We start from the raw sequence: 23,329 nt of genomic DNA, 5'->3' as shown, positions 1-23,329 counted from the left end.
CCCTAATACCGTGAGTGTTATTTTAAAAAGTTGACTCTGACTAATGGGACTATATTCAGCAACCCCAACACTCTCACTCACTGACGATGGACGATTTGACCATATAAGAACACAGAGGAGATGAAGTCTGGTCTGTCTTAACCTTGTTCCCAAATTCTGTGCTGAAGATTAATTAATTAACAATCCAAAAGGCAAAATGACAATTCATTCAAATTCAAAGTGATGATGAGTCCGCCTTGATTATTTAAAAAATAAACTATCGATATTGGTATCAGGAATACTGACCCTGTATCTACTTGGTATCGGAACGATACCAATTCTAGCGGTATCAACACACTGATGGTCGCTTTGTCAGACGCTGAAAGAAACAAGGGGTTGCTGCATGACGGCTTGCTATTCCTGTTTATAAATCTCCCAAAATATCTACATATATTATTATTATTACCATATTAATAGTAATAGAGATGTGTTTTACCGCAATTAAAACATTATGTTCTGTAACAGTTAACGCCATATTATCCGTGTTAATGGACAATGTTGTATCTAATTATTATTATGTGTTGTATATTTTTCCGTCTGTTTTTTGTACATTTGGTCATCATATTCTAATTCTGTGCATTTTTTTGCGTACACTATTTTCTATTTTATTTGACAAGATATTACTTTGCAAAGTAAGCTTTACTCGCATGTGGGTGATGATCCTCCATTGGTTTTTTGTTGCAGTAATTTTAATTACCGCGGGGTGGCGCGTTTTAGTTTAACACGGACCCCATTCTAGCTGATTCCATGGTGCGTTCATGTCCGCCTGGAAGCCTTCCGTTAATGTGTCAAACTCATTTTAGTTTGGGGGCCACATACAACCCAATTTGACCTCAAGCAGGCTGGGCCAGTAAGATAACAGCATCATAACTTATAAGTAACAAGAACTTCAAGTCCATTTATTTTAGTCCTGGATCTCAGTGTTGTGTTCTGTCCACTTCTCTGACTAAAACCAAGGATAAAATTAGGGATAGCAGTTGCAGTCACTGGACAACAGTCTTCCAAGTGAAAGTTTTCAGCAGCACACAAAAGAAAGAAAGAAAGAAAGAAAGAAAAAGGCATGTTCAGATCAAGAAGCCACCTTCGTCTTTATTATTCAAATGTAGTTAGTACAGACTCTGTAGTTCAGAGGGAGTCAGTGAGGTGAGGTGGATGAACGCTCCATCATCTGTATCATACCAAGCTGAGTGACTGCATAAGAAGGGTTTTTTCCAAAGAAATCTTGTGTAAAACTTGTCTGATGGGGGCTTTATTTGTAATTAAAAAAAAAAAAAAAATCAAAAATGAAAAAAAAAAGAAAGAAAAAAGTAGTGAGAAATACGTTTTTTTATCTTTTGACATATGTTACATTTCTTTAAATTTACAAAAGTGCAAACAGATCATTTTCACATCTCAATACAAGCCATGGCATGTGGGAGTCAAACAGCCGCAGTTTTTAAGTAGCGTATATTTTGTCAGTGGACGTCAGTGCCATCAGTCCAGCTACGCGGGTACAGGATATTTAACCATCGCTGTTGTTCTTAAATAATGGAGGAGGTTTTCGTTTACAAGTCCTCAGCAATGAATATTGTAATGATTATGGCACACACCTTTTTTTGGTCCATCCATAAACACAGACATTGTTTTTGCTAAATGCTTAAATACGTCTTTGTGTGGATATACAATGTGCACTGCTGTGTTGCCCTCCCCCTCCCCATGTCCTCCCCGCGTCCACACCCAAGTCCCCCACCCTCCCGTTCTTCATTCACGTTATTATCAGTTTAAAGTCGTATATCATGGCAATACTTGACTTGACTGTACAAGGGTCAAAGGTCAGACTTTACAGGAAGTAGTCTGGGGTTCGGCGAGTGACATGCGGCTCCCCTCTACGAGGTGCGGGATCAAACTGCAAGCTGAGGAAGAGACAAGATTTTGCCACAATTAGTTTCTAATTTCTTAAATATGTTATATGATGCGAGTTTAGAAAAGCCTACAGCACTTATGTACTTACAAGGAGTATTTGAGAGTGTCGTCTAATTCCATAATAGCTGCCTGGTTGCCACAGCGGTAGCAGTAGTTGGGTGCGCTGAATATTGTCACCACGTTCCTCTCGTGGCACCAGTTATAACCCTGAGGGAAGCAGATGCATTATTCACCAAGATGCATGACGTTTAATTCAGTGCTCATATAAATGCACATCTAAAGTGAACCGGAATCGTGTTAGATGCTCATATAACGGCTCGCATTATTGTTTTTCTGTAGCGGTAAGACACAAACCTCCATAACCAGCTGGTGGGCCCGGGACACCAGAGTGAGGCGGTTGGCGTGGTTGAACGTCTCGGAGATGTCCTGACCGAATGTGTAGCCAGCTCCTCGAGGGGAGATGCCCCAGCCTCCGCGGTCGTCGGGGTCCGACCACAGCAGGTCGCACATGGGACCCTGAAGGGGACGACAAGGCAGGTTAGCCACCGTCTTATTTTAACGGGCTTTTCTGTCACATTCGCTACTAAATCGCTATCGTGTTTTACCTCATGTGGCACTTCCTGCAAACGGTCCAGCGCCCTAATGTGATCCAACGTGTCTATGGACGGTGACAGGCCTCCGTGGAGACAGAAAATCTGGAGGGAGGACAGGAAATATTAGTACCGTACCGAAACATCGTAATGTTAATCTGCTGTAACATCATGAAGTGCGTTCTCACCTGAGAGTCTACCAGGGCGGTGAGTGGGAGGTAATCGAACAGGTCTGTGAAGTACTTCCAAACGTTGGCGTTTCCGTATTTCCTGAGGCACTCGTCGTAGAAGCCGTAGACTTGTGTGATCTGTCTGCTCTCGTGGTTCCCTCTGAGGATCGTGATGCGCTCCCTGAAGCGTACCTGAAGCAGACAACAGTTTTTATTTTTATAAATGCCACGTTAAACTTGCGCTTTAAAAAGATTGTGTGGGATTGACCGCCTACCTTGAGTGCTACTAGTAAAGTGACGGTTTCTACGGAGTAGTACCCTCTGTCCACGTAGTCCCCCATGAACAAGTAGTTTGTGTCCGGAGATTTCCCTCCGATCTTGAACAGCTCCATGAGGTCGTGGAACTGACCGTGCACGTCGCCGCACACCGTCACCGGACATCTCACCTCCTGGACGTTTGACTCCTTTGTCAGGATCTCCTTTGCCTAAAATGAAATGAATGTGGTTTATGGAGTGAAAAATAAAGAAACGCAAACATGCAATTCACTAATACACAGGACGAGATGTTACAATCCCTTGTGCCATGATCTGAGGCAAAACTCATTAAGAAGCCCAGTCCAATTAGAAAACCAACCAGCAGTCAGCTACTAGCTAGCCTAGCCTAGCCTAGCCAGCAGCAGTAGGTAATAGAGGTGGTGGGACATGCGACTACACTTCAACAAACATCTCTCCCTGCTGCTAGGATCAGAAATAAAACACTAACAGACACCAGCTAATTAGCCTAGCCACGGAAGTAAAACACTAGAAAACACCAGCTAATTAGCCTAGCCAGCAGCAGTAGGTACGAAATGATGGGACATGCGACTGCACTTCAACCAACATCTCTCCCCTCTGCCAAGATCAGAGGTAACACACAAGAAACTAAAAAAAAAAAACTCTAAACTTAAAATGACCCATTATGAAACAGTGCAGTCGATTACTTTTCTAGTTTTCATCCTGCGATTGTTCAGCTCATTCAGACGCTGGGAAACATGACATGATCCTATAATCACGCGCTCTGCATGCTGTAATTTTCTCCATTTTCTTTGTCCTCCCTCCAGGAACAAACCACTTCCTGCCACCCATGAAGCACCATTCCCACAACAGCCCTCCGTGCGCTCCACGTTAAGACGGCAAGCTGTGATTACAACACAACCCCCGACACCATCACCATAATAATATCTCCACGGATACAACAGCACGTATGTGTGCGGGCCTCTGTGTGCGTCTCCCTAGCAGCGCTTTGAAGGGCATCTCCGTGCACCGTTTCCTAAAATCAATTACTGCGATGAGCCAGAAGAATTGTGTGCGCAAGAAGCGTCTTGCTCCACTACGTCACCCGTTGCCATTGGTTTCGCTAAATGTGGCTTCGTTCAACGTAAGCAAGACAAAGTCACAGACAGAAGATTTAAACACACAAAATATGCAGAAAGTCAGCCGAAGTGTAAGCTTAGCAGACTTCTGTTTACATTTGAGGGTTTAAAAAAAGGTTTGTGGGCGGTCGTGTTGGGTGCTCTCAATTATTATGCAACCCTTTACCGGGAGTTAGCTAAAAATAGTGTGGAGCTTTAAACAGAACACGTTCTAAATCTGGAGACCCCTCAACAAGACCTATTCCTGAAGTCGGTGTAGCTTGGCAGGCTGGTCAGACTGAGGGCTCGGTCAGATGACTGAGACGTTCTAAGGAGATTTGAGACAACAAATCCTCAGGCTGAAGATGCCAGAGAGCAACATCTGCAAAAAGGCAAATGATACACTACCAGTTAAAAGCTCCAGTATCCTCTGGTATAGTTGATTCATCCTACAGCAAGATAATGACCTAAAACTTTAGTCCAAGCTATACCAGAACTACCTCAGATAAAAATAAGATGGAAAGCTTGAAACATGGAGTGGACCGTGTCCCAGTCTCTAGATTTAACCCCATGGAGCCATGGAAACTTCTGCAACAAAACTGGGAAGAACATTCTGAAAAAGCTGGCCTTTCATCAACAGATGGGCCAGAGAGAAAGACAAGAGACGACCCCAGAGGAACCAGGACAGGGCAGGACTGCAACGCTGCACAACGCTGACCTACATTAAACACCGGCCACGTGTCCACACCACCATGTGTCTGGACGCCTTTCACTCGGTGGACGACAGATTGACCAGGGCAATTTAGCGGCTAAGCCGTGGAGAATATGCTAGGTGCATGCATTAAAGTGGAACAGCAGCAGCAGCGTGTACATTAGGGGAATGCACAAAGCTGAGCGGGTAAAATAAGCCACTTGGTTTTAAGTAGACCAGGTCAGCCTGTCTGGGACCCTGTTTACTATTCTCTGTCTCTGGACTCAGCCTTTTAATTTAAACATCTCATGCAGCTTAAAAGCAAACTAAATTATTATTATCTTTTTAGTCTGGTTATTTATTAATCCTCAAAAAGAAATAAAAATGGCACTAATGTGTGATTATCTAACGAGGGCATTCCAGAAACCACCACACATAAAATGGATTATGTTCTATCTGGTCAAATATTACATAAAGCAGGAGGAAGCAGACGAGAACAATGTGACCTGCTGATGCTCTCACCACGATAACTACACCCAGTGTTTATCCTAGAGATGTGAATAATAATAAAAAAAAAAGGATGATGCCAGACGTTACATAAACGTAGGAGCCACACCTGTCACAGGGAGGGGACCTTGGCCTAAATTACAGCCATGCCCAATATGTCAGACACCACCCAGTCAAACTGGTCAGCCCGATGATGTCAGCGCTTTCCCAGAGTGCCGCAATATAATCCCATTAAAGCGAGTTAAACACAGTCAAAGGTTCCCCTGCAGATAGCCCAGTGCCAATTCAGCTTGACGACGGCGCAAAAACCACCACCACAAACAATGATCTCACTCAAGATGTGTATGTAAAGTTAAGCATCCTGCTGACAGACGCCACGATAATCACCACGGCAGAAATCAACACCAGCAGCGGCAGCGGTAGCTAAGAGACGGCAGACTGGGATTTTGTCAGCATTTCTGAATTTTGCCGAGACAGAATCGCTCACGCCGCCTCGGTGTTAAGGCATCCCTGTTGCTTTTATAAGATTACATTTTCGCGTTACAGTAAAAACAAACAATCCTCTAAAAACGGTCTTTCTGACTCATTAGTCTGAGTAAAACGTTGACCTCAGCTGGCAGCTTTATCTGCTGCTGGTTTAATCAAAGTGGACTTCCACCACATGGCCTCACTGTTACCTCATTCTGACACAGGGTGAGTGAGTTCAGATGATATGAAATGTTTGATTTTCCCCGTCTTTCGTTAGCATACTTTCCATTAACGCAGCAATAACATCGCTTTCCTTTGCAACATTTGCTGTGTCCATGAAGCACTTTCTAGGGTTTGCCAGGACAAACACAGTCAGCAACAACAAGGACACTCCGTCTTTAAGCCCGTTATGAGCCTGGTGGATTTGGTGATATGATGAAACGTTGTTTCTCTGTCGTAAATACTCAGGAAACTCCCATTGGTCGTCACCTCAAGGTTGAGATCACTCCAACGTGCTTCCCGCCTACTTTACGTCACTAAAGGTACATTTCATGGTCGTTTGTCACCACATCCTTGCTAGCATCGATGTGAAGAATGGCACCAAACCTGTACGGTTAACGTTAAAATTAAGGTCTTTGTAAGGTGACGTCACACTCGCAGTGCATTTTGGGTCATTTAAACCATTTTGATGGCAAAGCGTGGTTGCGTGAAAGGATGGAATAGTTATTCAAACGGTAAAAAAAGTTGATGATGGTGTTAGCTAGCTGCTAGAGATGTGAACTATTTGGTTTTGTATACAACTACAAAAAAACTATAAAGAGTTTATATGACATTTTACGTAACTCCAGTGTGATGGACTACTGTTCTTTAACACACTGATAAGCCACCAGTGTGTTTATATCAAATCAAACTATATATGACAGTAGTGTAAACTGAAAATGATGCCGTATCATCACATGATGACACATGATCAGCATCAACTTTTGTAGCCCTTGTTCTCTGGTTTATGACACAGTCAAGACAGACTTGTTTTCACCTCAGGTTGAAATGACAACACCCAGGCATTGGATCAGTGTCTATGAGCTTCGCCTCGAGAGCATAAGCATTTATTCCATACACCAGATAGTTGGAAGAGCAGTTTTGCATCAGAGCTCCAGCTGTTTGCCCTCAGGTCAAACGGAATCGATATTTTTATAATGACCAACGTCACCGAATACCTGTCCCTGGCGTCTTTGCTGACTTTGTCTCGGTATCTGCTCGTATCTCTTCTGTTTTCTGTCAGTTAAACCTCCCATGTCGTCCGCTCACGTTTGTTTATACTCGCGGGGGGGCGCGTCATTCACGTGACCGACGGGCCGATAGGGCCTCATAAAGGAGATGAATGAGCCACGGTGTAAACAACACAGGGCAGGGCGACTCAATTAGCGGCCCAGCCTGTGAACTGAGCTAAAGTGACGCAACGAGTTTCACAAGATTTCAGATGCTGCGTTTCAGCCCGGGAAATAAAACCCCTGGAGCCAGGCAACAGTCTGCCCACAATGCAGCGAGTAGTAGTGCAATAAATAGTCACAAATACGTCCGTTTAAACCCTAAAACGTAAAATCAACCGTGAAAAACATTGACTTAGCCCTGTTTGGACTGAAAAATACTAGCTTATTTTGCCACCCAACACAAACACCACACCTATGTGTTTAATTTAATTGTATATTTGTGTTAGCATTCATCTCACATGTCTGGCTACATTCCTTCATTTTAAATATTTTGCCCAATTCAGTTTGTGACCGAATAGTTCGGACATGACCTCCGAAAACAAAAACGATGCCCGAGTGGTTTATTTTCGAAGAGAAGAAAGAAACTAAAGGTCACCGAACGGGTAAGGCTCTTTGTCTGAGACACATGCTCTGCATCTAATTACGTTTTCTCTGTATAATCGCCAGGAACATAAAACCAGGCCCCGGCGAGCAGAGCCTCGGCCTGCCGTTACGTAAGCTGCATTAAAACCGTATTAAATGAGAGAAAGAACACTTGTGAAGAGGGGAGACAACTGCAGCGCTAACTATCTGCAATCGGCGCCGGTAAACGAGGCCGAGCCTTCGAGCCTTCCCTCCTTCCTGCGCGGCGTGCGCCAGACAGACACTCCGGCCTCTGGTATGCGCAGCCGTTATTTCCCTCCCCGCGATGGCTGGAGAGCAGAAACGTAAAAGCCCGAGCGCGGATCACACAGCGCGTCTCATTCCTCCGCACTCCCACACGTCCCAAAACAGAGACAGCCGCTGTCTGAGTCATGGAGGACCTGGTTATCCTGAGTCACACACACACACACACACACACACACACACACACACACACCCCGATCCTCTTAGCAACGAAGCCTTCGACGGTGACGGTGATGCAACTCACAATCAATCATACACTCTGCTATTTTTAATCCGGTAGGGACGTCATGTGGATGGATTCTTGCTGGTTTCCTAAAGTCATGGATGGATAGATGAAGATAAGTCGACAGGAATTCGGAGGCACCGAGCTCTGAACAGCTGGTGCAGGCCGAGGAAACTGTAGCTTTCCTTTAACCCCTCAGCAGCCACGTTTATGGCATCTTTAGGGAAGGAAACAGGAAGGAGGAACGCAGCAAGTTCCTACATCCTGCATGTTCCTTGAACAGATGTCTACCAACTGTTCCCACGGTCTCACCAATCCATCCGTCTGTCTTAAAGATGTGTGCACAAGTGTGTCAAATCAAAAACAGGTCAACTACTATCTAAGCGAGAAGAGAGCACAACAAGTTCCTCACAAAACTACTTGAACTGACAATATTAAAAAGCAGAAGAGGACGAATTCTTGAATTAACGAGCCTCTTGAGACCATCGTGGGCTTAGCCTTCAGTGCTCCAAACATGGTAGTGGGCCTAGTTTTTCTTGCCTTTTAAGAGCAGAGAGGGACAGAGCTGTGCTATAGAATAAAATCAGATATGTTAAAAGGAAATTAAAAAAATAAATTGTCCAACTTTAGCCTCAAAACGAGAACTGAATTCAAAGAATCAACGTAACAGGTGAGTGTCCCACAGTCAGAGACAGTCAGTGGTGTCAGTTTCTCCAACAGTGGAGGGATAAAAATGGACCATGACATGTCACAGCGAGAGCATACTTTCCAGAAAACATCAATCATTAACTGATTTTTCTTTTTTAAAAATGCGTAGTTTTAAAACATTCCTACGAATTCTTGACGTTGACGAATTGTGTTTAAAGAATCTAGGGGTGAACTGTCCTTTGGCCTCGGACATGCAGAGCTGGAGATGGTCGCTGAAGACGGATTGGGGTTAAGCTGCAGCTCAGGCCACAGAATCACAATCATCTGGCCAAAAGCCACAGCAGACCCACGCGGACGGGGGAAACTGCTCAACAACAAGAGCAATTTACAACTCACCTGATGTATTTTTGACCCGTTAGATCATGTTTGAGCTTAAATAGACACTTTATCGCCTTGTAAACAGGGACTCCTCACTACTTATTGACTGCTGAAGTGAATGCTAGATGAGGCTCAGGGGGTTTGAACATTAAACGGTGACTCTCTTCCACCAACTGTGAGTAATGCAAATAAAGCCCATGTGAGATCCATGTGACCGGCCTAAATAAACACAAAAGTGCACCTGTAAATCTTTCTTTTCTGGGTTCAGAAAGTGCTTACTCCGGTTTGTGTGTGGAAGAGGTAATAAAAGAGGTGTTTATGTCATTACAGACAAAATAATACAAAATTTCTACACACAGGGCTCAAGGGCAGTTAAGCAATTAACACAGAGGGAATTGGCCTGAGCCTGCAGTGATTTTAGTCCAACTTTTCTAACCACTAGTCCAGAACTCGTGGACAAAAAAAAAAACAGCATTGTTACAATAAAATCCAACAATACAACGTGAAACAATGAAGCTAATAAACAGCCAAGTGAGTGTGAAGGAATTTAAAAGGAGAGAGATGGGTTAAAAAGACGCTTTCTGACAGGATGAGACGTTTGTTTACAGTAGAGCTGGTCTCACATTAACTGGAGCCTCTTTTTTTTAATTAGACTTCATTGAAAGTAACAGTGTCGTTAAGCAGTCAGTCAGTAATGTGAGTTTTTACAGCTGGCTAACAGAGACGCTGCAGGGACTCCTGACAGGCTGTAAATGAAAGTATGTGACTTGAATTCACAGCATGGTTTTATCCTCTCTGCCCCTCAAACCCCCAGATACCCAAAGGGGCAAAGTTAAAATAAATAAATAAATAAATGTTTTAAAATGTTATGCACCAGAAATGAGATCTTGGATCTCGGACAAACTGGTCAACTAGTAACTAGAAAGCTAGTTTCTGGGACATGTTCCTGACGTAAATATTAGTCATACAACTATGGGGGAAGCAAGAAAAAAGACTATTTTAAGACATCACCCTCAGCATCATAACAAAGAAAAAAAAAAGTACTGTTTCGCCTGACAAATTCTCATGACAAATTAATATTTTCCAAAACTTTTTGGTGAATATCTATGTCGCACATATACACAGAAAGTTGGAGTTAAGTTACCTGTAGTGAACATGAAACTAAAAAACAACAACAACAACAACAACAAAAAACAAAAAAAACAAATACTTTCAAATTATATTTCACATTTAAGTTTTTCCAGGTGATACAGTGTGGGGAGTTGTTAAAGGTAAATTAATACCCTGCTATAATTTGTGCAAATGAATGGCTCAGCATTTAGGAAAAACACAACGATAGATAGATAGATAGATAGATAGATAGATAGATAGATAGATAGATAGATAGATAGATAGATAGAAACACACGCAGTTAAGTGTACAGACGCCATTTTAAGAATGTCTGGAGGAGAACAGAGACATTTCAAATATCTCACCTTTTCACACAGCGTCTTCACTTGCCCCTCGGACAGCTGCTTGCATTCGTTCAGCTGCTCGATCCACTGGTCGAGTTCTTTCGTGAACGCCTTTTCGTCCATGTTTCTTTTTTTTCCCCCTCTGTGTGTTATTATTTTTCTGGGGTTTTGACTGAAGGGAGTGGGAGGGGGTTCGTTAACTTGGCCAAGGAGACGTCGTCTCTCCTCCGGGGCTTCTCGTCTTATCTGGAGTAGCAGAGGCTCGCTCCTCTCCTCTTAAGAAAAAAAAAAAAAAAAAAAAAGACGCATGTACCGCCGGCTGCCAGGTCACTATGATTTGACTGAACTGAAAGTGAGGAGGGAGGGAGGGAGGGAGGTGTCAGCTGGTGGAGATCCACCCTGGAAACCAGCTGTGGTCGAGCCGCCCTCCGTGGAACACCGCACATCCGGTTTTACCCTTCGAAATAAAAGCACATACAACAAGTGTTTGGGACACAGGTGTCAAACATACGGGACCTTAAGGGTGCTTTAATGTCAAACTACTGTGTCACCGAGCTATCATTTGGTTAATTGCATTTAAATGAGAAGGAACAATGAGTGCAAAATAAACTTAAAGACTTTCGACTATTGTACTGATTTCTTTTGTCATTTTATCAAACAAAGCGGCCAATAAAAGAATCTGTACTGCAGAAAAGTGTGAAAATTACACAAAAGAAAGTGGACAGCAATGACAAATATATATATTTTTTTAAGCATTCTCCTACTTTACTTGTTATTTTTTTGCACTAAAAAAAGAGGAGTTGTCATTACTCAGGTTGTTGTGTTATTGTGTTACTGGTCCGGCCTGATCAAACCTATGTGGTTTGATCTGTTTTAGGAGATATTTGTTTACATTTGTCAGCTTTCCTTTTTGGGGCGTCACAGGGGTGTGGGAGTTTTTCACACCACTGTATATAGATATTCTTTTACCTTATACTATGTTATGTATGTATCTAACCGGTATTTTTGCACTGTCTCGCCGTGTTGTTTTAACATCTAAATGGGGATCAATACAATCCTTTTCTCCTGTGGAAGTCAAAGAAAAACAGAGCAGAGCAAATGTAGCCATGAAAAAATAAATAACTACATAAATAAAAATGCTCACTACAAGTTTAAAGTAGTTTTATGTTTCCGCATGGTTCCGTTACAAAGTCTGTATAGCCTACTTTTATTTTTTCACTTTTATTTCACACCTTCACACCATTTTCATTCAACAAAACAAACTGAGCCAGTCACTAAATTAATAGCATAGCATAAAATTGAAATGTGTCTTTCTTTCTCTTTGCCGACTGTCGAAGAGTATTTTTCCCCCCAAATTACTTAATTCTGGGTATTACTGGATTAATTTCATCAATTGGGAACAGGGAAACCAATAAAAAACTAATAAAACAGATTAGTTGTGAGTCGACTTTAAAACCATTCATGTGTTTTGGCTGTAAAACGCCCCTCCCTGCCAGAGTCGCCTCCTTCCGTGTTGATTGTGTCCAGCTTGCCTCACATCAGACACAAATAGCAGCCAGAGACCAATGACTGCAACTCAGACACCAGGCATTGGTCCGCCGCTCTGCTTCCTCTGCAGTTCTATTGGCTCCCCGTTTATTTGAGAAGTTACCAACACACACACACACACACAGCACAAAGAGAGAGAGAATACATCATCGCTCCCAGAAAGCACGTTGTGATTTTTTTTTTTTTTTTTTTTTTTTTTTTGGTGTGGCTATGATGTCACTGTTTCTGCTTCCACACGTAGGCCCCAGTAAGTAAACAGAATAAAGGTCACCTAGTAATATCTTTATGTTCACGTCATGTTTTCAGCCTTTGATGTTAATAATCAAAACGTTCAGTGATTTATTCCTAAGCCTCACATGCAGCTAAGTTATCCAGCTATGTTTTCCCATCTTTATTGTTACATCTTATCATTTATTCTTCCTGTGTGTATAATATATATTTACTTCTATTTCTTGTAGATTTGTGCAGATGCAAATCTTCTATTTCTTGTAGATTTGTGCAGATGCAAATCTTCTATTTCTTTATTGCTTAAACTGTTGTATTTTATATATTTCATTTATTTTTATGTTACTTTTCTAACTATCTTACAGCTATTTTTCTTTTCACTAGTGGTTTTCATGTGCAACTGAGCTTTAATGTGTAACTGAGCTACTGTGACCAAGCAATTTCCCTTGTGGTTCAATGGAGTCGTCTTTTAACCACCGCTACCTCTCCACTGCTAAAGGATTTTGTTCGGTACAACAGAGATTTCTAGGTTTGAAATGTTTGAGCTGCAGAAGTTTTTGCACATCAGTGACTTTTTCCTACATTTTCGTTTGCCTTCAACAGCCAATAGTGGCTACATTTGACCAAATATTAATGACAGAGTGAAAAGAAACTCGTTTTTGGGGAATTTGTCTATATCTGTTTTTTCCTGAATTTTGTGAATTAATGTCTCTACTCTAATATACATTCATTTTCTCATTTGTTCTATAAGGTTCTTCATTTACTTTGTAGAAAAGACCTTTAGAAATATTCCAAAGCAGGTTCTTCCACAAATATTTAGCAGCCCCTACATGTAGTACAATTGAGAATTCAAGACACTAGAGCTCTCGCACATTTTAACATGGACGTCTATGGAGATCGACTCGCCTTTGGAACCAGCCTCAAGTGGCCATTTAAGGAATTGCAGTTCTTGGCTAGCGTTGGAGTTGCCGTTTGAGACACGTTCACCATTCATTTGTCTACGTTATCAAACCAGAAAAGAAAAAGAGACATTATTAGTGTATCATTACCTGCAAAGAAAACATTTTTGACACCAGACATTGCCATCTAGGCAGTGACCAACTCCTCCCATAGAAGGGAGTGACCCCGCCTCACAGAAAAGGCCACGCCCCTTTATGGGTGAAAACAAAAGAAAACACTGACTATAGGGCGATTTGTATTTACTGTAAGTGGTTTGTTTTTACCCAAACGGGCATGTGGCCTAATTTGCTACTGTCATCTGTCCTCTTGCTACTTATAAAAATGAACTGATGTGCTTTTGAAGACAGCCCCAAGAGGCCATTTGAGGAACTGCGCTTCATTTTACAACCTTAAAGGCTGCCTACCACTCTATCAAGTCAAATAAAAGACATGTTATTGTTGTATCATTTTGTTGCCTTTAATTAATCGGTAGGGTTCTTCCTGTAGAGACGTCATCCTAAAAGGCCACTACATCTTTGACACTTTGACTTTTGAAACTTGTACCAGAGGCTGATAGAGGTCAGGGGACCACTTTCATATGAACAACAATCCACCATCCAGGAAACTTGAAATCTTTTAGGATGATATAACCTCTGTGTGGGGCAGCGCACGGCCCTTTCCGTCAGCAGTTTCCTTTACTTTCACAGTGAAAAATATTTACCCTCAGATTGTAATTCTCTGATAACCATTTCTTTCATTAAATACCCGACGCAGTAATTTCCTGTTGCCCTGGCTACATAATAGAGCACAGTACACGGCTGAGGCTGGAAAAGGGAGTATCACAGGTACAGCCTGTACTTTGGAGAAAACGTCAGTGAGCTGTGGTCAAAACACGCCTGCGTGCCGCCTCTACAAGTTTCTATTCTTTGTACCGGGAGTCAAGTCTCAAGTGAACATTTCACACTGATTGTTGCTGAATGTTACCGCAGGATTGCACCACTTTATTTAATGACCACGAGTTCTATTACTTAACATACAAAAATCACTGGACATAAATCATATTATATATAGTCACATATAGCTCATTATTAAGACCATTAGCATCTTAACTGGAATCAAAGAGATTGGCAACTATGTAACACAAAAAACAAGGAATGCGTTGCAATGCTACCTGATGTTTATAGTGTTTCTGTGAAGCTAACTAACTTAGCTTCTTCTTCAAAAGGTTAGAAATGACATGAGATGTGCCGTCATCAGTCCATTTTCTGCAGAGACATCATAATACACTGATCAGGCATAACATTATGACCACTGACAGGAGAAGTAAATAACAACATTGAACATCTTGCGACGATAAAATCTTCTGCTGGGAAACTTTTGGACCTGGAATTCATTCGAGTGGATGTTACTTAGACATGTAGCACCCACCTAGACCAGCCCATAGTAAAGGCGCTCCTTGACAGTAGCAGCCACCCCCAGCAGGATGCAGCCTGACACAGACACGCACTCAAAAACAATCATAGCAATCATCGGTCCAGGTGCAAGTGACGTGTCACGGTCCATTTGCCTCATCGTTTAAAATGCTAACCTCGGCCTCCGCTACAAAGAGACACCAAAAACATCAAACAATAACGGCGATCAAAGGATGAATTTGCTCTTCCTTTCAGGGCGGCCCGCTGAAGCACTGGTGTCGCATCAATTAACGATTACTGCGTCGTGAATTAAGCCTGTTAGGATCCTTTGTAACGACGATGGAAACAGACAAGACAACAGACAGGATGAAAGAGGGATGCTCCGCCGCTGACACCTCACCTGAGGTTACTTATGTAACTTACAAAACACTGACTGCATCCTCGACAACAACTAAACCTCCAAGCAGTTACTGTTTGTCAACAGGAACCAGTTTAATACTCTGATTATTCATGTTTGTGTCATGATACAGCTGTTCCATCCGTCGTCGAGTTTCAAATCTCTTCAGCGGTGACCCTGCGGCCTTATTTTAGATCATGATAAGCATCCTCCTGCGGACCACTGGTTTCCACATTAACGTTTCGTCGATCACTCATGAGCAGGCTCATCCCGGCCGCCCTGATTGTTGTGGCCCTCGTATCGCCAACCTGCTGACTGGGCGCATTTCCAAACTGGCACAGCGCAGCGGCCCCTTCACCCTCCTAGTGTGAGCGGTCGGCCTCGCAACTAAAACAAAAAACGAGTTTGTTCATCAGCGAATAGTTTAAGATTTTTTTTTTTTTTAAAGATTCTTCTTGGTAGCGTATCACTACGGAAAAGCTTTTGCAGCTACTACTTTACAAACGCTGGTTGATCTTTACCCGCATGTCTCCATGTGGTGACAGACTGTTCCAAAAGTTTGTCCCTAGATATAGAGGTGATGACATGTTGGCCACACAAAGAGACGAGAGACAAAACGGCAGGCAACACAATACAAGAGCCTAATCCGAAGTAACGCAGCTCTCGGCTGCGCTCCAGCGGGACGGAGCCACGGGGAGCTCTAACACGGCATGAAAGATACACCAGGACACGCCATTCTTTCAACGCCACCAATTAAAAGAAAGAAAAAAAAAAAAAGAAAACAGCAGGCATTATAATCTCTGTTGTTGTTTGGATATGAACGCCAGTGGGGTACCTGCTGCTACTGCTGCTCCTCAACATCTAAATTTAAATTGTTTTGACAGGGAGGTTTTGGACGGAAGCCCTTTTAATTCCCGGCGAGCAGATGCAGATGTCATGTTGAAGTGGGATGAAGTGGCCGAACCCTGTAGTAAACAAAGATATGGGACGTGTGTGTGATGTGGCAGATGAAGTGATGATGATAAACGGGTCGTTTTGGAAGGTTGGTGTCATGATACTGTTTGCAATATCAGAGGAGGAGAGGAGGAGGGGGGGATCAGTCATGACCCGGGAAGAAAGTGGGACAGGTACGTGGAAAATCAGCCACCGGTTGCGTAACATTAGCTCTTTTTTGGCACACACATAACATTACATCAGTGGTGCATTGTGAGGTCACGTGGCCACCATCGTATGAATGACGAAATCTAAATACAGAAAAACAGAGACTGGATGAGTCAGAGACAGATTTAAACTGAATAGAGAAGATGCTGACAGTTTATTAAAAGCAAATGGGATATTTTACTAATTCCTTTTAGGAAATAACATTTATTTACATTTACATTTATTTTGGAGTAGATGCTCTTTAGCATGTGCGACTAAATATAGAGATGCAGCTATAAAACACAAAGCAATAGAGGGGAGCAGCAACCACCACCTCCTTCCCCTTCTCTTCATCCCACCAATTAGCATCCAGTATTGTGTCTCCAGGAGACATGAAACCATGACAACAGAGGGGAACTGTTCCAGATCTGGAGCTCCCTCTGCTGGTGACAACGAGGAAGTCCCCTCCGTCACTTACAGTGAGGAAAGACTTCATCCTCATTTACATTCAATACAGTATTGTATGCAAATGTTACTGTTAATCAGATAATTACATAAAGATGACTCAGTGTATTTAATGTATTTCACAGTGACCTGCTCATTAGGTTTTCCCGACTCTTTCGACAGCCTCTCTCGACCTTTATTTTTTTTATCAGCAAGTGAAAAACAAAAGATTATTTAATCAAAGTAACATTCAGAGATCAACAATGAACTTGTGTTGTGCACACATGCGTTCACGTAATATTATTCTCTGCCTCTGATACCTCTGACGCCACCCGAGGTTTGGGGCACAGCTCCATTGTTTTTTCGTGCCTATTGCTACAAAAAGCCCTATTGTTGCATCAGTAATGAGTAATGAGCTGTAACTCGTAGTAATCCACGCTGGTAGATTTCTATTGTACTTCCTCAAATGTATACATGCCCCCTATTATAGCAGCGTTGACATAAATACAGGAGTGCTCTGTTACCTGTGTCAGCTAATGGGCTGTTTTAACGGATCAGGAAACTCGAATTATGCAGAAATATGAAATTCACATAGTGATCTTCGTGCGTAGATGTCACTCTCGAATGCTTGGACTCCTGCACGCACCCGAAACACTAGAGTAGAGATGAAGAGAATTTCCTCTGTTGTGCTTAATCCCTTTCGCCATTTCAGCATGCAGCTACCGGAGGGACCGGAGGGACATGTCAGCTAGCCCTCGAGGAAAGGTCTAAAGCTGGTGGATTGTCACCATCCAAAGTGGTTTCTCTCCTTCTACTCTGCTTATTTTAAACGGGTGTGTGTGCATTATTACGCATGTTTTATTTGGTGACAAGGAGACCATAATCATCCTGGTCAACAACAGTCACAATAGTGTTTCCATGACACTGCATTTAAGTAAAGTGGTGCTGTCAACATGGTTTAATGACCATGCGTGGTCAGCGTGCCCATGTTTTGTTTTACTATTCTTGTAGGCCTGTATATTTTACTGCACACCTATTGTACGTTTCTTCTCCCACATGGGTCCACATGTTGTTTCATTTTGCATTATGAAAGATGTTTGACGTTATATCGTGACTTTGACATTAACATTTTTCAATATATTGATATTTTGCATCTTTATTTCTTGTCTGTGTCCAGCTTAAGGAGTTCAGAACTCGGATACGCCCACTTTACTGTGTTTTGTTCTTGCACCTACGAGTGTGAGACTCCACTCTCTTTTTTTTTTAGCATTCCTACGTTAGCATGAACCCAGAACCTTCCTGCTGTGAGGCATCAATCAAATCAAACTTTATTTATATAGCACTTTTCATACAAAATGCATTGCAAAGTGCTTCGTTCGAAACATAAAATATTACAACAAATAATAAAAACCAACCTCACATATAGATCCACGCACTCACAGCCACAAAATGCACACACACATGTAACCCCACAGCATGTTAGAAGGTCCAGTAACATGACATGGCACTGAGGATCCTGGTGAGGGAAAAACCATTAGCATCAGTGCTAACCACTACACCCCTGTGCACTGTTCCACCCTGTTATTGAACAAAGTAATATAATAAAAAAGTCAAACAAAGTTGTGCTATTTTATGATAGTATTCAGCAGTGATCAGTGTGTTTAGCACTGATGTCTCACAAGAAGAAGGTTTTGGATCTTTGGGGTCTTCATGTGTTCTCTCCGGCTTCCTCCCATATGCTTTGTTCATCGGTGATTCTAAATTGACCGTAGGTGTGTGTGTGAATGGTTGTCTGCCTCTCTGTGTTAGCCGTGTGATAGACTGGAGATCTGTCCAGGCCAGGGTGTACAGCTGCTATAGCCCCCCCAAGACACTCAGAGTGCAAGTGGTTACAGAAAATGAATGAATAGCAATATTTGTCAGCTAGCACCAAAAATGAACCGATGCTAAAGGCGAATGCCTGGCACACTTGAACATAAAAATGTCAACTTCAGAGTAATCAAATTAAAATCATATTTCCATCCTGACGGTAAAGCACCAAAAACGTATCTTCGATTTAATTTTGTCCTCATCGAATCAAGTGGAAAGCGTCCGTGCCCTTCACAGACCCTGAAACCCGGCCGTGACGCTTTGGCGGTTCGTGGGCATGACCGACCGTCCCGACTCTCACCCAGCCAGCTGTGTAATTTAATTACCACCATCGCCCATGCAGATGCATCGAGACATCGAAGCCCTAATGAGACAATTAGCTTGTACCGTCCTGAAGCTTTGCTTCTCATTAGCGCTGATGACTGCTGCACATGTTGATGGCTCCATCCGTAGCCCGGCCCTAACACTCAGACTGGAGTCTTCCAGCCGCCACCAGCAGGTTTCTGTGGAGACTAATGGATCATTAGAGAGACAGAGAGACTGATGCGTGATGTAAAAAGGCCTGAGTGACTTCTCCGTGTGCTGAACACGAGGTGGAGGAAGGGAGGGGACCGTGCATTAAAGCACAATGACGTTCAACCAACAAAATGTTACAAATGCACGCTGCTTCTGTCTAGGATTACTGATAAACACTTCAATTGTTTTATGTGTCTTGTTAAAGAAGCTTAAAGAAGATGAATTTCTTAGCTTTCTTTGTGTATCCATGACTTTCAGAATCACGTCATACGACGTGAAAACCCTTCTTAAACAAGTGCGCTGTTATAAGACGTAAAGATAAACAGAAACGCTGCTGCCTCTCCGTGTGTCTCAGATAGAGCGAGAAAGCAATGCGTTGTTTCTTTGCCCTTTCTATTAAAAGCACCTGAGCTCAGCACTGATACTCCCGTCCTGCCTAGTTTGGCTGGATCCAGACTTCTGTTCAGCAGCCAGACAGAGAGCTGGAAAACAAACCGTCGCCCCGTCAAGAATAGTACCCCGTGAAAAAGGTTGATTACAATCAGCTTCAGAGCCCTCATTTCATCGCAAAGACTTTTCTTCTCCTGATTAAACCCCACGTACGAATCAGTTTCCTTCCCCCCAAGAGCCCAGATAGCCACACATGATGTAAATGTGTTTTGTGCTGCGTTACATTCTCAGCTTTTGGGGGAAACTACGGCCAAGCCCCTTTGTCTGTAAGCGTGGCCCACATCCTTACAATAGTGAAACGGGCAAACAGTGGTTTGGTTAATTTCAGGGAAATGGTCAATAGAATGATTAAGCTAGATTAAATAGACTAATATTTGCTGGAGTTTCTAGGAGGATTTCCCTGAGGCCCTACCATGGGCCTGGTGCTCTGACTAATTCAGTGTGTGACTTAGAGTATTGATCTACGTCATGTGACCCTGGTATTTGTCAGGTTTTGCAGTAGTTTTCTGCAGCAAATACTGTTGTTGTTTTTTTCTATAAGGAGAAGAGACAAAGAAGAGCCAATTAAGACAACAGTGTGAATGATCTCACTCCCATATTTTTCAGCTTTGAGCATCAAGGTCATTAAAAAAATCAAAAGTAAGGACCTCAATGTATTACGATATAAATCAGTGTCGATACGGCAATATATCGCAAATATCGATTTTAAAAGAAAGAGAACAAGTTAAAAGTTAATATTGTTTTTTGACTCAGTTTGTCCAGTGAATTATCACTGTCATCTGATGCACATATATACAACTTGTATTTTAAGCTGCATTTAAAATTTTCTCAGTGAACTACGTAGAAAAGTGGTATTCAACATTTTTTAAGGCCAAGGACCCTCAAACTGATGGGATAAGATTAAGTAGGGACCCCTCCCTATTATATGTCAATATTAAACTCGGCCTAATGCTATTTATAAATATACATTATTATTTTAATTTTGCATTCAATATTAAGCTGTAAAAATAATTCACAGGTTGAAAGATAACTTCTTCTACCTCCATTTATCACTTTACTAAAATATGTCAGATTCATGTTAATATGTATAAAGAAATTAAAATTTTGTGGGGGGTCCTGCAGTACCTCTGCAGACACCCTAAGGATCGTGAACCTCCAGTTGAAGATCTGTGATGTAGAATATTGCAATATATCGCAATATCATAATATTGCAATAATGTGTCGTATCGTGACTTAAGCATCGTGATACGTATAATATTGTGAAGTCCTTGCCAATACCCACCCCCAGCATAAATTATTCTTATTCATTTATTGATTTTTTTTGTAAATCTCAGAAGACAATGTCAGAAATGTACAATTAACATTATATTATCATATAATTATAACATCTATTCATTTCGTTTCTGCTCTAGAAACCTCAGTAATTTCCATTCATATAATGAGTGCGAGTGCCAGTAGAGTAGTCGCTGTGTTGTTACTGGCTTATGACTGTGTAATTAACCCTCCAGGTAAGTGAATTAAAATGTCCAGACAAGCCAGTAAATAAGAGAACAAGAGACGAGACGATCTGTAAACAGGAAATAAAAAATTAAACAAACCAAAAGGAACGAAAGGTAAGAGGCAAAAGATGAAACAAGATAGGATATAATTACTAGGTAGGGTTTAATAAGATGGGGGAAGGCAAACAGAGCGCATATTAAAACTCTAATAATTCTCTCGCATGAATAACAACAAAAGCAAGAACATCGACAACAAATTACAAACACATAATGAAGATATAACAATGGCAGAAAGATGTGTTTCTTTCTTTTTCCCTGCTTGAGTTTTTGTTTAATTGTCCTAATCCATGAAGTGTGCAGGCATGAAAGCAAAGGCGGTTAATGTTATCTCATGTTGTTCATAATTTTCATGGTCGACTGCTGTGCAAACACACAAAGTTTGTGATCACACATCAGCAAGTCAGCCAGAGCAAGGCATAACAACATCTGAGTCTTCTGTTTCAGTGTAATGTGATATTTAGATTTGTATTTGGTGCTGCTTTTAACAATAAAACACTACAATTCTGTTCTTTTTAAAGTGACTGTCACAGAAATTTTCTGCAATAATTTCTCATTACTTAACACACAATGGTCAAACTTAATTTAAATGTTTCAATCAACATAATAATAATATTCAACACAAGCACCCACCTACACATTAAATTATGCACAATAAATTTACAGTAGATATTCTATTTTGGATTTTTGTCACAAACATTGTGTGTTTTACTGTATAAACACTTTGAGAGTTGGTTGCATGTAGCTGTGCAGAGCAGTACAGCAACAGTAGTAGCAACTAGTCGCAAAACTAGCAAACCTGTTAATTTACTGAAAATATGGAATGACTGTGTAAACGTAACATGCAGCCAGAGTGCATTAGCTACAGACAGGGGCCTGTCTCTTTCCATATAAAAAGTATTTTAAAAAACGGATCACATTCATAATATAACACACACATGCACAACTCCTTTCCAGTAAACTGTGATTCATTCATCTCACCCAGTGTTGCTTCTGGCTAGTTTTTTCTCTCATCGGGGCAACACTAACGCGGGTAACAAAAGGTAGAAGAGACAGCTGCAAACATTTGGTAAGATGATTAAAGCTGGAGCTCAGAGTGGCCTGCACCTCGCTGTGTAACTATTCTTAAAGTTGGAGGATGAATTACGCTGTTACCATGACAACAGACAATTCTGATCCTTATGTGCAATGCATTGATAGATGCCTAGATACGGAGATTCACAATTACATACATATATTATATCATGTCATCATCAATGGAAACTCAGCTTTTGAGAATCATAGGCTGCCTATACATATTTAAATTATCTTGGTGTGTCTCGATAATAATCTATTATTTTGTAGGTGTTTTCTATTTTCTGGCTGATTCTTACCTACCTCACTTCCTTCTCATCACAATAAAGCAACAGCAACAGTGTTTGAAATTTCAACAATAAGCAATTTCAGTTGTAGCGTTACTGGATTTTGTTACTGTGTATTGATCATGTAAACCATTCAACACAACCAGACCAAACTCTGGCGGTGTCTTATCTGCAAAACAGGTGCGTGGGGTTCCTCAAGGCTCAAATTCAGGACCTCTCTTATTCAACCTCGACGTGCTCCAACTTGGCCGACTAACACACAAGAGTAAAATCTGTCACATGGATGCCATTCGAGTCTACATAATGATCATGTATACAGATTCCTATATTTCCGGTCACTGTCTCTTATGTAATTTCTGCTACTTTAAAATGTCTTATCTTAAATGTAGATTTATGCAGCAGGAAGGTAGTGGGGAAAATGGTTACACTGCAATTTTAGGCTCTTTCCATCTCTTCACAACGATATGTTTCTTGTGAAAATGATAGTAGAGTAGACTGCTCTGAAAGACATAAGCAAAACTGTGGTTTTATCAACTGACAGCACATGACAGGAACATACAGGAAACATGACTAAATATACAGGAATATGTTTATCAGTTCCTCTGCTGGTTTGCAATGTGTTAACTATATCTTTCTTATATCTGTATTTTGCAAAAAAGCACTGGAAACTATTCTTTGAGGTCGCAACACATCTTACTGTCATCTGTTCCTAAGGTTAGAACAAAAAATGGTAAAATGAATTTCAGTTATTCAGCTCCCGCTGCCTGGAATATGTTGCAAAATGATCTATAACACGAGGAGCGGGTCTCGTTTGACGTTTTTAAATCCATGTTGAAGGTCTTAGAGGTTAATTTA

The 23,329-nt window shown here is 41.6% G+C and overlaps 1 protein-coding gene and 1 long non-coding RNA gene across 2 annotated transcripts; one reads left to right on the top strand and one right to left on the bottom strand.

The window, feature by feature from the left end:
- Positions 1 to 1,102: 1,102 nt before the first annotated feature.
- ppp2cab (protein phosphatase 2 catalytic subunit alpha b) lies at positions 1,103 to 10,904 on the bottom strand. Its single transcript, XM_047607751.1, has 7 exons — positions 10,639 to 10,904; positions 2,977 to 3,186; positions 2,720 to 2,893; positions 2,547 to 2,636; positions 2,296 to 2,457; positions 2,030 to 2,148; positions 1,103 to 1,931 (listed from the first exon to the last, which is right to left on the bottom strand). The coding sequence occupies exons 1-7, from the start codon at positions 10,738 to 10,740 to the stop codon at positions 1,859 to 1,861; spliced, it is 930 nt and encodes a 309-aa protein (XP_047463707.1). The 5' UTR covers positions 10,741 to 10,904; the 3' UTR covers positions 1,103 to 1,858.
- LOC125021630 lies at positions 2,354 to 5,162 on the top strand. The gene is made up of 2 exons (XR_007114358.1): positions 2,354 to 2,478; positions 3,802 to 5,162. It is a non-coding gene; the product is annotated as an uncharacterized LOC125021630 (long non-coding RNA).
- Positions 10,905 to 23,329: the final 12,425 nt, after the last annotated feature.

The sequence above is a fragment of the Mugil cephalus genome, chromosome 15 (assembly GCF_022458985.1).
Source record: "Mugil cephalus isolate CIBA_MC_2020 chromosome 15, CIBA_Mcephalus_1.1, whole genome shotgun sequence".
Classification (NCBI taxonomy): Eukaryota; Metazoa; Chordata; class Actinopteri; order Mugiliformes; family Mugilidae; genus Mugil; species Mugil cephalus.
Note: the sequence above shows the minus strand (reverse complement) of the source record. Positions and strands in the feature narration are given on the sequence as shown.